This window comes from Silene latifolia, chromosome 3 (assembly GCF_048544455.1).
Source record: "Silene latifolia isolate original U9 population chromosome 3, ASM4854445v1, whole genome shotgun sequence".
NCBI classification, from domain to species: Eukaryota; Viridiplantae; Streptophyta; class Magnoliopsida; order Caryophyllales; family Caryophyllaceae; genus Silene; species Silene latifolia.
The window spans coordinates 130,629,535-130,643,153 of NC_133528.1; the positions used below are offsets into that span (position 1 = coordinate 130,629,535).

Below are 13,619 nucleotides of genomic sequence, written 5' to 3' on the forward strand. Positions count from 1 at the left end.
CTCGGTTTGACACAAATGCAGCCTATGATCTGGTGAGAAATAGGCGTGAGCCCGTGCCTTGGCATTCTATTGTTCATGGTAAAGGTTGTCACCCTAAATACTCTTTTTTTTGGTGTTATGGTTTTGAATGATAGCCTTCTCTGTCGTGGCTAAGCTTATTAACCGTGGATTATGTTTGGTTAATCGTTGTGTGCTTTGTGAATGTTCTATGGAGGATCTTCACCATGTCTTCTTTGATTGCTCTTACTCTCGACAAGTTTGGGCTGCCATTGCTACATGGGTTCACCTTCCTCTGCATTTCTCCTTGGATGCTATTGTTCAGGCGTTTCTCTCTGAATTCAGGACTGACAAGCAAAAGGCGAGTTTGATGGCTTCTTTTCATTTCATCTGGAAGGAAAGGAACTCTAGGATTTTTAAGGGGACTAAGTCCTCGTCTGATTCTCTTTGTATTGTTATTAAACGTGCTATCTCTTTGCGTCTGTATGGCACTTTTGCCTAGGCTTTTTGTTGGTTATTTTCTTTTTTAGGGGGCCTCCTTGGTCTCCTTTGTAGGAAAGGGTGGCAAAGATCTTGTATGTAATGTTTTATCTTGATGAAATAATAAGATCTAAAACTTTTCTGCAAAAAAAAAAAAAAAAAAAAATAATATTAGTTAATTTAAATTTCATAAATAATACACTAAAAATGTAAAACTATATGTATACTAGTATTGGTGCCCGGCTTCGCCCGGGCTACCTCTACTTACCATTAAATTTTTTTTCATTAAATAAAATTACTTAAAGTTGTATAACCCATACATTTATAATTAATATATTTTTCTATGGCATATCCTAAAATTACGATGAAATAAATTTTGAGACAAATTTACTACTACTGCTATTAATATTTTACTCTTATTAATGAAACAATAGTAATAACATTTCACTACTTGCCCGTAATCATTGTTACTTTCAGTACTCCCGCCGTAATTATTGTTACTGTCACTACTGCTGCATTAATATTGATAATTTCACTACTCCCGCCGTAATTATTGTTATTTTTACTATTGCCGCATAAATATTGATTATTTCACTACTCCCGTTGTTTCTACCACTTTCACTAATCTCGCTGATAATATTGTTACTTTTACTATTCAAATGAGTGATTACTATCATATAACTATATTCAATGTTACTACAATTCTTTTCTTTACTGACGAAATTACTTTTACTACTTAGGCATGCAATTTTAAGAGGATTATATATTTATATAAATATATTACATATATGCATTAAATCAAATCAAAAGAATTATGCAATATTATATATTATGGAATCTAATTTGAATTATTTATAACCTACTTATATTATATTTTTGTATGTTAAATAATTAACATCTCTATACATCTAATAAACTATAAAGTTTAATAAAATTACATAGATTTTAAATTTAATATATATTTACGATGATAATAATTAATACCATGAGTGTGCATGTTTATACTAATTAATTATTTTATTTTAAGGAAATTGTCCATCTTCTAGTCTTCTATAAATATTTAGGAAAATTACCAAACATCTTCTTTCTTTTAGTCTCCTTGAAATTGACCATCTTAATTAATTATTTTATTTTAAGGAAATTGATCATCTTAATTAGTTATTTTATTTTAGGGAAATTGACCATGTTTTAGTCTCTTACAAATGTTAAGGAAACTACCAAGCTTCTATATAATTTAATTTAACCCAAACTATATAATATTTGCACTGAGATCCCTGAATCGGGTCCGTCACACGGTGCTAGTGATTTAAAACTATATAGTATAATTAATTTGCATAATTTTCTTTAATTACATTAAAGTCCCTTGATTTCTGGATTTAATATATAGTATTGATAGCATACCATGCATACGATCTAAACTAATTAATTATTAATTAATTAATCTAGTTAAGATAGGATTATAGGAAGTAGTATGTAATAATTGAAAAATTGCGACAATGAACCATGAAATTGAGACGTGGACAAATTTATCTGCACATGACACGTGGCCTTTCCAGGTTGAAGCGTTTTACAGCTCTAATTATTCTACCTACAAACTGACCCTTACATGTTTAGTTATTCTTAAATATTGAGATTAAAATTATTAGTTACTCTATAGAAATGATGATATTACTTTATAATTGTTATTTATCAGTAAATTATTAATTTTATAACTTCACTCAATTCTCTTTAATTAGTTTTTCTATTATAAATAACATCCTAAAAAATAAATACTTTATATATATATATATGGGATCAAGTGAGTCCCTTAGTATAGGTAAGTCCAATGAGTCCTAATCTAAACCATTAGATTAAAACAAAATCAATGGTTAAGATTAATTCTAAAAATAAAGAGGCTATATAAAACCCACCAAACCCTAATTCCATTCATTTTACAACCTCCCACTTCTCTCTCTTCCTCCCTTTCTCTCTCCGTCTCTCTCATGCCTCACTCACCAACCAACCCTAAACACTACCCAACCACCACTGCAGCCACCACAACACCCCCGTTTCCGACGACAACAACAGCCACCCTGCTCTCCCTTTGCCGCCGCCCTCCTATCCACCGCATTTGTCCTCCGTTTCCTCCGACAACAACGGCCACCATAACACCCCCGTCCTCCGTTTCCTCAGAACTGCCGCCACCCTGCTCTCCCTTTGCCGCCTCCCTCCTGTCCATCGCATCTGCGTCGCTGCTTTGTTTTCTTTTTTTTTTTTTTTTTTTTTAAAAAAAAAAAAACAATCTGCTGGTTGTGGTTTAATGGTGTCGTAGTAGGCGGTGGTTGGTGGTAGTTGTGTTGTAGCGTATGCCGTTCTACTGCGCTCTCCCTTCTCCTTTCTCTTTTTTTTTTTTTTTTTTTTTTTTTTTTTTTTGTTTTTAGATCGGAGTTAAGGACGTCGGGCTGGTGATGTTGTGGTTGTTGTTGGTGGTGGAACATTTATGGGGCCGGGAATGGTGGTGATGTCGTACTTTTTTTTTCTCTCAAATTGGTGGTCTGACGTGGTGATGGCTGGTGGTCAGACGCGGTGGTCGTGGTGGTGTCGTGGTATTGGGTCGTGTGATTTGGAGGAGGTGAGGGTGGTGGTTGTAGGTGGTTATTACTATAAAGTTTCACCGGCATGGATTAAAGTTACGCATATGTGGACTAAAGTTACGCTTAGATGGACAAAAGTTACGCTCTGATATGTACTAATTATACTCGCCAAAGACTTAAACTACATTAAAGTTTCAAAAATTATGACTAAAGTTATAATCGTAAAACATTAAAGTTACAATTATAAAATAATAAAATTAAATAAATTCAAATTTTTATATTAGAAATTGGAAAAAAAAAATTAAAGTTTCAATTTTTAGCATTAAAGTTTCACTCGTAAAATATTAAAGTTATATTTAAAAATCAGTAAAATTAAATAAATTCAAATTTTTATATTAAAAATTGTTTAAAAAAATTAAAGTTTCAATTTTGAGCATTAAAGTTTCACTCGTAAAACATTGAAGTTATATTTAAAAATCAGTAAAATTAAATAAATTCAAATTTTTTATATTAAAAATTGTTTAAAAAAATTAAAGTTTCAATTTTGAGCATTAAAGTTTCACTCGTAAAACATTGAAGTTATATTTAAAAATCAGTAAAATTAAATAAATTCAAATTTTTATATTAAAAATTGTTTAAAAAAATTAAAGTTTCAATTTTTAGCATTAAAGTTTCACTCGTAAAATACTAAAGTTATAGTCAAAAATCAATTTTATATATTTAAAATAAAATTTTATAACACAAATTTAAATTTTTATTTATAAAATAATCTTAAACATTAAAGTTATAATTATAAAGAATTAAAGTTACACACATAAATTAAAGTTTCATTTATAAAACATTAAAGTTTTCATCTTAAAATTTTAAAATCTCAACTATCCATCTTAGTTGATCAATGGCTAGGATTAGGACTTAGAGGACTCACCATTTTAGGTGGACTCATTTGAACTCCTCTCTATATATATATATATATATATATATACCGCACATTGCGCAGGATCTATACTAGTTATAATAAGAGTTTTTGTCAAACACAATCTTTAAAAATTTTTTTTTTCGAAACACTACTTTAAAAAAAAAAGTTTGTCAAAAATAACCTTTAGAGCATCCGCAAAGGTGAGGCTCCCCATAATTTCTCTTTCCTTTTTTATTCGTCCACCTCATTTTCCACTAACTTTTCCATTTACCCTCCCCATTTCATAACTACATCAATGCAACAATGAGGTTCCCCAATTCACACACATAAATTTGGGAAGCTCCCCAAAAGTAACAAAAATTGCCTTACTTTTTTGTTGGGGACCTTCCCTAAAAACAGTGGAACCCCAAAAAATGGGGAGGTTAGTGCAACAATGAGGTTGCTCATTTGAGGAAAGAGAAGGCAAAAGGGGAGCTTATTTCCCTCCTTTGCGGATGCTCTTAATAATTATTTTTTTTGTCAAACATGACTTTTTGGCCGGATTCTGACAACTTCCTGACCGTTTGCAATGAGATGACTTTCAATCTATATTTGAGATATCAAACGAGGTCGGTTTGAGGTGTTCTTGTACTCGTTGGAAAGGTGAGAATATAGGCTTTTCAGGAGTTGTCAACACGGTGGCCAAAGGTGGTCTTATGTGGGGTTGATTGGTACGTAAAGTAAGGCTGGTTAGAGAAAGGGTTAGAAGTGTGGGTTTACAGTGGGTTGTTAGAGGGGTTTTCGTGGGTCTTTTAATAGGGTTATGATGTTTTGTTTGGTCTGACATTTGGTATGTAGGTTGAGAGGAGTGCAGGGTATGTTGTAGTTGTGTTGTTTGTGGTGGTCGTTGGTTGCAAGTGGTGGTTCAATGGGAATGAATTGACCCACGAAAAAATTCTACTTTGACTTACATCAATGCCATGTGACCAGCCTTACTTTACACACCAATCTACTCCACATAAGGCCTCCTTGGACCACCGTGTTTACAACATCTGGAAAGCTTGTACTCTCACATTTCCAACGAGTTCAAGAACACCTCAAGCCGACCTCGTTTGTTATTTCAAATATCGACTGAAAGTCACCCTATTATAAGTGCTCAAACTTTGGACAAAATGTCGTGTTTGACCATAAAAAATTATTAAAAATTATATTTGACAAACGTTTTTTCTTTTAAAAGATGGTGTTTGAAAAAAAACAATCATATAATAATAAGATTTTTAAACAACCTATTACTCCCTCCATTCAACTCCACTTTGCATATATACTTTATGCACAAATATTAAAAAAACTATATTATAGTATTAAAAGTAAAACAAGTAAATAGAAAGTGTTAAGATTTGGGGTAATTTGTGTTTAAAAGTGGGTCTTAGTAGTGAAATTATAGTATTATAGTAATAAAAGTACAACCAAATAAGAAAAGGTGCAATGTAGAGTTGAATGAACGGAAAAGAAATACATGCGATGTGGAATTGAATTATTTTTGGCGTCTATATAAAAACTCTCTAGTCTTTAGGATCCTTCCAGAAACCTCTTCAAACTCAAGGGAACGTACCACCACCTCTTTGTTTGGCTCTCTCCTTAGATCTCTCCCTGTACGGTGCGTTTTATGCGTAAACCCTAATTTTCATCTTCCACTGTACGTTTGTTTACATTCTTCCTCTTTGTTGTTTCCATGTTTTTCCTAGTCTTAGTAGATCCATCTTGATGTTTACTCGTCTTAATTAATTACTGTTTAAGTGCACTTTTGTGGAGATTTGCTATTAGGGTTTTGATGAATATTATAAAATTGTTTTAGTGTTAGTTTATCAATGTTACTCCCTCCGCGCCCGGTCATTTATTTGCCTTTGCTTTTGTCACAAATAACCTTATTGGATGGGAGGGGCGGGTAGTCTTATTGGATGACATGTGGACAATATTGAAATTGGATGATCAAATAAGCTATTAGAAGCATGCCAAATATAGAAAGCTAAACAAATGACGAAGACACCCAGAAATGGAAATGGTATACAAATGATCGGGACAGAGGGAGTATATTGTACGATTGAATAAAGTGAAATGGCTCACTAATTTATTCATTATTGGAAGTAGCCGCGTTGCAATTTTCTTCATGTGTCAGTAGACTCACTAACGTAAAAGCTCGCTATTTGTTGAAGCCCTTGAGACATTGTGGTTATGCCGTTGGTTTTATTTGAGTTTCGATTGAAGTGTGTAGCTGAAAGATAAATATATCGATTTGATGATTATTGTGATCAGTTTGGTCATTTTATTGATTCATTGATGCTGTAGCAATAACTTGTACTAAGTTTTTGTTGAATAGGGATTTATAGATTTTAATATTCTAGAAAGTTTGATTGCACACATTTAGTTTTGTAAATGTGGCTTTGTGATTTTCGAGTGATATCTATGTTTTTTTTAGGTAGCAGCTTTAGAGGTAATTGCCTCCGCCTTCTCAAAGGTCGTTGATTCTTATTTATCTTTTGTCGACATTGGGAAACTGAGGAGGAATGCTGAGTCCATATAACTTTTTGTAGTTTCCTTACATATTAGCTTGAACTTTTGAACCAAGACTTCAGTGGAGGTGGGTGTGTTACATTATTTAAACTCTACACGTACCCCACCATTGCAGCGTGGGAATGAACGGGGGTGACTGTTGCTTGCGGGCCGGTCATTATTCTGGTCTTGGCTGTTCCCTTTATTTCTGTGGGTTCCGTTTTCCCGAGATTTGTTAAGTTCATTGTATGTGCATGCTCCAAAACCATTAGTCACAGTGATTAAAGGGGGTTGTTCTAAACTTTGAGTAGCCCAATTGACAATGTTGTTTTTGTGGTTAAGTTTATAGCTCTCCGTAACTTACAAGCTTCATAGGTTGGTTAAATAACTTTCAGCTCTTTTTAGCTGTGTTCTGTGCTTATCAAAGATGCTGTGTTCTACTTGGACTAGTCCTCTAATCGTATGCTTTTGTTTTTCAGTTTATTCAGATTAATCAGCTCTGTACTTGAATATGAGCGTGGTCGGGTTTGATTTTGGTAACGAAAGCTGCGTCGTTGCCGTTGCAAGGCAGAGGGGTATTGATGTCGTCCTCAACGACGAGTCCAAGCGGGAGACTCCTGCTATTGTTTCCTTCGGTGAGAAACAGCGGTTTGTTGGAACAGCTGGAGCTGCTTCTGCATTGATGAACCCGAAAAACACCATTTCTCAGATAAAAAGACTAATTGGTCGGAAATTTTCCGATCCCGAGCTGCAAAGGGATCTTAAATCAGTCCCATTTACAGTGACAGAGGGGTCTGATGGGTTTCCCTTGATCCATGCAAGGTACCTTGGGGAAACCAAGACGTTCACCCCGACACAGGTATTGGGTATGTTGTTCTCAAATTTGAAGGGAATAGCAGAGAAAAATTTGAATGCTGCAGTTGTGGACTGTTGCATTGGAGTTCCAGTATATTTCACCGATCTTCAGAGAAGAGCTATCCTAGATGCGGCAACAATTGCTGGTCTACATCCTCTGCGCCTTATCCATGAAACAACAGCTACTGCATTGGCCTATGGTATATACAAGACAGATTTGCCTGAAAATGAGCCCATAAACATTGCATTTGTTGACGTTGGACATTCATGTTTGCAAGTGTGCATCGCTGCCTTCAAAAAAGGTCAACTTAAGATCCTGGCTCATTCGTTTGACCGATCTGTTGGCGGACGAGACTTCGATGAGGTGCTATTTGAGCACTTTGCTGCCAAGTTCAAGGAGGAGTATAAAATTGATGTGTATCAGAATGCAAGGGCTTGCCTTAGGCTTAGGGCGGCCTGTGAGAAGCTTAAAAAGGTACTTAGTGCCAATCCTGTGGCTCCATTGAACATTGAGTGCTTAATGGAAGAGAAGGATGTCAGAGGAATCATTAACAGGGAGGAATTTGAACAAATCAGTATCCCTATTTTGGAGCGAGTGAAGAAACCTTTGGAAAAGGCTCTAACAGAAGCTGGCCTTACTAATGAAGAAATCCATGCTGTCGAGGTGGTTGGCTCAGGTTCAAGGGTTCCAGCCATCATAAAAATTATGACCGACTTTTTCGGGAAGGAGCCGCGGCGCACAATGAATGCCAGTGAGTGTGTTGCAAAGGGTTGTGCTTTGGAGTGTGCAATCCTTAGCCCCACGTTCAGAGTCAAAGAGTTTCAGGTGATTGAGCTGGTCATTTGTTCGAATCTACTTTTTATTTTCCACTGATTATATTAGACTCTCTGTCTCTAGTGCCTATACCTTGTATTACAATGAGTTTCAGGTGTCTGAGTTTGCAGTATCTCCAACCCTCAGTATTAAACCTAACTTCTGTGTAATAGTAATATATCAGATGCCCTGAGGGGACAGTGTGTAATATTGATACGGCTTCAGCAGTTGTGCATTTTCATACTCTTACAAATTACAACGCTGGTTTATTGAGTGGAAAATCTTAATGACTAAAATATGGGTTGTTTTGTGTGCAGGTTAATGAAAGCTTCCCATTCCCTATCTCCATGTCATGGAAAGGTGTTGCTACCGAGGGACAAAATGGAGCGACTGAGGGGGAGCAGAGCACTGTAGTTATTCCCAAAGGAACCCCTATACCTAGCTTGAAGGCGGTAACAATTATGAGATCAGGCACATTGGTTGTCAATTTGCATTATGCTGATGTTAGTGAGTTGCAGGCCCCAGCCCAGATCAGTTCCTATACGGTTAGTATTATTTCTAAGTTTCCCAGATCTCATATGGCTTGCTTGATTTGTTTTTCTAACATCTATGTCTTTTTCTTGAATGAGTAGATCGGTCCATTCCAATCTGCTAAAGGTGATCGTGCAAAAATTAAAGTCAGAGTAAGACTAAATTTGCATGGAATCGTGTCGGTCGAGTCAGCTACGGTGAGTTTACTGCTCTAGTGGTGATTAAGCAATCAGTTTGTTTTTCCTCTCCTTTTTTATTTCCTGTGGGCATGTCAGACTGTGCATGTGTGAGTCTGTCCTCTATTTTTTAAAAGCTTACTCAGCTTTCCTATTTTCATTCCCAGCTCTTGGAAGAAGAAGACATTGATGTTCCTTTAGTGAAAGAGGCTGCTACGATGGACACGGATGTTCCCAATGCAGATCTCCTTCCTGAAACTGATGTTACAATGCAAGATGCTAAGGGTGAAACCCCTGCCTCAGAAAATGGCATGCCTGAGTCTGCTGGGGTCTCTGTGCCAGAGGCTGAAGAAAGGCCAGTGCAAATGGACACAAATGTCAAGGTGTGCTCTTATGTTGGGTTTCTATTGTTTGCTCATGTCGTTCGAGTGCTGACCTTTTTAGTATAGTGAAAATAATTGTGGGGAATTTTATCTCTCGAGTGCCACATTGGTATTGGTGACTTGTGCTGGCAAAGTAGCAAGTGTTGCGGTGTTTTCTCGTGCATCTTAAGCCCTGGTATAAATTGTATCCTTCACAGATGCATTTAATGTTGCAAAGTCTTTGGGTCGGGATATGGAACTAAATACCTTGAAATGCGGTAGGTAGTTCAAAGGCATTTACCAGATGCAAATATCGTTTAGTATAAGGCATGTTTGTAGTTTAAATTTTCTTTATTATCACCTAATTGTATGTAAAAAACACATACTTCTTTTATCTTTTCCACCTAAAAAATTAGGTGCGGAAATGCTGTTCCAATACCTGCAATATTTTGAAACATTGATGGACACCTCTGTAATGTATGTTTTCTATGGGTGCTATATAACTGGAAATAGCATAATGGCTGCCTGGAAACTATAAATCCAGCTAGCGTATCTTTATGCCATCACTGAAGCCGGAATGCATTGTCTCTTTAATGATGGCGCTATTAGGTTTGGATAGAATTCTGCCATCTGAATGTATGGTTTTTTAGTCTGCCAAAGTTCCTTCTATGGCAAATGGAATTAGTTCTTTTCTTGGCTGATGAGATGTGTTTGTAGTGGATCATTCATGCTAATTGTAGCATGGTAGCAGTATCCCATGTGGCATTGATTTTTGTAGTGTGAATTTTTTTCGTCAGTCAACCTCATTGTTGTATTTTGTTTTACAGGCTGATGCCTCAAAGAAAAAAGTGAAGAAAACCAGTGTACCTGTGTCCGAGGAGGTTTATGGCGGACTGTCTAGAGGTGAGGTACAGAACGCAGTTGAGAAGGAATTTGAAATGGCCTTACAAGATCGTGTCATGGAGGAAACTAAGGATCGGAAGAACGCTGTGGAAGCTTATGTGTACGACATGAGAAACAAGGTACGTGATACTATGCTCTTTACCTTTTGGAATGTCATGGCCTCGTGGAACATGCAGCTCGAGTTCTTTGTCACTGTTACCAACTAATTTGTTATTCTATCCGTCTGTTTTGTCTTGGTCCAGCTTAATGACAAATATTTTGAGTTTGTCACTCCTTCAGAGAAGGATGAATTCATTGCTACACTCCAGGAGGTAGAAGACTGGTTGTATGAGGATGGAGAAGATGAGACCAAGAGTGTTTACATTGCAAAGCTTGATGATCTGAAAAAGGTGAGTAGCTCAAATGAGTCTTGTGCTAGACAGTTAAAAATACAACCCTAGATGACTTGGTTGTATGCATACATCCTTCCCACATTCCCTCTGCTCCACTATTTTCTTTTTCCTTTTCATTTCGAGTTGTCCCACTGTAGTGCTCTTACGTACCTTTGTGAGTACTAGCATATCCTCTTTCTTCCCTAATATTTGCCCTTGTCTCTTCTTTTCATCAATTTCTGGTTTTCCGTATAAAAACAATTAATTAAGTAATAAGGGGTGGGAGAAAATATAAGTTGCGTACCCTATTACGTTTCAGATGCTTGATAATCTCTTATGTTTTTTTGCTCTCTCTCCGTACACTCTCATTGGGGTGAATGAGAAAGACTATGTTACATACACAATTTTTTTTTGCTTTTGATAATAAGCAAAGCTCCCCCTATAAATATTGAATTGCAGAAAGGTGATCCTATTGAGGAACGTTACAAGGAGCATATGGAGCGGGGAGGTGTCGCCCAACAACTTGTTAATTGTGTCAATAGTTTCCGGGAAGCAGCAATTTCAGCTGATCCAAAATTTGATCATATTGAGCTTCCAGAAAAACAAAAGGTAGCACTGTGTATATTTATATTTAGTTATTCCGTCATATACGACTTGTGTATTCAGTCATTTGACATTGTTTCTGTGATGTGCCTATGGGTAGGTCTTAAATGCTTGTGGAGATGCAGAGGCGTGGCTAAGAGAAAAGCAGCAACAGCAGGATGCACTCCCCAAATACGCAACTCCTCTTTTGAGGTCAGCTGATATAATGAAGAAAGCAGATGAGGTTACCAGGTATTTATCATGTCATTTCCCTCAAATCTTTTGTGATTCAAGTTTTTGCTTTAAAATTTGATCACCAATCCTTCTAGTACTTCATTTCACAATAACTCGTGCTTATGAACATATACTTTAATTTTGGCTTGTAAATTGTAATTGTGTTGTTGGATTATGTTATGCAATGTATGTCCCTGCCAATAGCACACGTTTGTTTGTGGATCGGTTTTTGGCTTTTGGCAACTCTACACTCATTCTTTACCAACAAATCATGTCTACAAGAAGTAGTAACTATTGGTTGGGAGTTGGGACAGACCAAAATGGAACATGCAGCAAACCATTGGTCGGCTACTTTTATTGCATTTTTTCCTTTTTGGTTTGTTCTAACTTCTACCTTTGCTTAAATTAGGAGATTGTTACAATGTCATACTTATCTCATTTTTTTTTGAGAGAAAAATACTTACCCCCATTTTTGTTACGGTACATCCAAAATCACCCCTTTTCAGCAATTCCATATCAAATTGTTTAGCCATCATTTTAGGATGTGTCAGTAACATACCGAAGGTATGTTTGTTTCCGATGCATCCTAAAATGACCCTAATAATTCAGGTGTGACAGTTAAATTTATTCACTAACAGGTTGTGTAGACCAATAATGACAAAACCTAAGCCAGCTCCACCAAAGCCGGCAACACCAGAGCCACAACAACCGCAAGGAAGTGAGCCGCAGTCTCCTGGGGGTGACAGCAATGCGAACCCTAGTGCAAGTGAGACCAACGAAGAGCCGAACCCTGAGCCTATGGACACTGAGAAGCCCGAGCCAGCTCCAGGCTCAGCTTAATAAGCTGCTCGACTGTTTAGTTTTAGGTGACCCTCTGTGGTTAGCATTGGTCTCCATGTCTAAAATTCTCTTCTTTGTGTTCTATTATGGAGTCCAATGACACTTATGATTACGGAGGGATTTTGGATTAGGTGTTTTTTTTACACCCGAAATGCTGTGGAGGATTTGTAATCTTATTTTCCTTGAAGCATGTTAAGTTTGATATATAGTATGGTGGTTGTTTTTAGGCGCTCTTTAGTGGAGGTCATGATTATTAGGCATCTAATATATTGTTAATGTGTGTTTATGAAAATTTCAGCAATTTGTTGCTGGAAATCAAATCGGGCTACTTTTCTCGCTCATTCGAGGGATTTTTATTTTTTTTCCCTGGCTCCTTTTGTTTAACAAGCATTCATTATAAGGCTCCGAATAAACCAATGAACGCTGAAGGCACTAGGCAGTACTACTGGTTGAAAGCCAAGGTGTGTAAACTGTAGAGTGTAGTAGACAACCCAAGGCAGAACTAAGAACAAGGGAAATCAAGAACTGTTCTCATTTTTTTTTGTTTACTTTTCCCTTTTTGTTTTAGCACCCTCGAGTAGTTTTTGGGCATTTGTTCCGACTTTTCTCTTCTATTCACGTATGGACCAAAAATAATAAAGTTAATATCATACCTCTTGTCGAATCAAGCATCATGTTGGCAAAATTGACCAGTTTGGATGGCTGGCCGATGAGGTTGGCTGAGACCGCGGCCAGATTGCATTCCACAACTCGAATATGAATTTGGAATGAATTGCACAAATGAAATGTGTATCGGTACTTTAAGCTCGTGCTCTAGTCTTTCCTTTGCTCGAAAATGTTTGAAAACCTTCAATATACCGTGTGGCACGAACATGGGTTCCTACTTGGGTATTCCTACTGATGTGGGCCTCTCTGGGTGTAACAAAAGCAAAAGAGAAATTTTTGAGTTTATCATTGACAAGGTTAGGAAACGATTATCCTCATGGAATTGTGTTCTTCTATCGCCGGCGGGTAGATTGACTTTGATTTCTTCTGTCTTGTCTTCCCTTTCTGTTTACTTTCTATCGGTATTCAAAATACCGATAAGTGTGACAAAAAGATTGGATGCTATCTTGTCACATTTTTGGTGGGCGGGTCACAAGAAATCTCCTTCTATTAGTTGGTGTAGTAGGCTTTTCCTAAGCCAACCTAAAGGGAATCTTTGAGTCCAGGTATTAGACGTATGAAAGAGTTCAACCAAGCTCTCTTAGCTAAGATTGGATGGAGAATGATCACCCACCCAGATTCTATTCTTAGTAAGTCTATTGGGGCTAAATATGGCCTAAGATGGCGTGATGGCGATCTGCTCTTTAATGATGGCAAGAGTAATTCTTCGTGGGGATGGAAAGGTATTGTTTGGGGCCTTCAACTCATTAAACCTCTCTTAGCTTGGAACATCTCTCCACACTCTGATCTC

The 13,619-nt window shown here is 36.8% G+C and overlaps 1 protein-coding gene across 2 annotated transcripts; it reads left to right on the plus strand.

Moving 5' to 3' along the window:
* The first annotated feature begins 5,395 nt into the window (after window positions 1-5,395).
* Window positions 5,396-12,389, plus strand: LOC141648037 (heat shock 70 kDa protein 15-like). 2 transcript variants are annotated; one of them, XM_074456450.1, is made up of 10 exons: window positions 5,396-5,602; window positions 6,975-8,176; window positions 8,482-8,709; window positions 8,797-8,892; window positions 9,039-9,254; window positions 10,061-10,255; window positions 10,379-10,525; window positions 10,967-11,116; window positions 11,211-11,341; window positions 11,962-12,389. In XM_074456450.1, exons 2-10 carry the CDS (start codon window positions 7,007-7,009, stop codon window positions 12,161-12,163), a joined length of 2,535 nt encoding a protein of 844 aa, XP_074312551.1. In that variant the 5' UTR covers window positions 5,396-5,602; window positions 6,975-7,006; the 3' UTR covers window positions 12,164-12,389. The 2 variants fall into 2 exon arrangements, with proteins under 2 accessions (XP_074312551.1, XP_074312552.1); XM_074456451.1 differs by having other exon boundaries at window positions 5,526-5,641.
* The last annotated feature ends 1,230 nt before the right edge of the window (window positions 12,390-13,619 follow it).

Bases quoted from the DNA above. Each gene is read 5' to 3' on its own strand.
- LOC141648037 (XM_074456450.1), top strand. From the start codon at position 7,007: ATGAGCGTGGTCGGGTTTGATTTTGGTAACGAAAGCTGCGTCGTTGCC. The intron at 8,177-8,481 runs GTGATTGAGCTG...TTTTGTGTGCAG, and splicing joins TCAGAGTCAAAGAGTTTCAG to GTTAATGAAAGCTTCCCATT. The intron at 10,526-10,966 runs GTGAGTAGCTCA...ATTGAATTGCAG, and splicing joins AGCTTGATGATCTGAAAAAG to AAAGGTGATCCTATTGAGGA.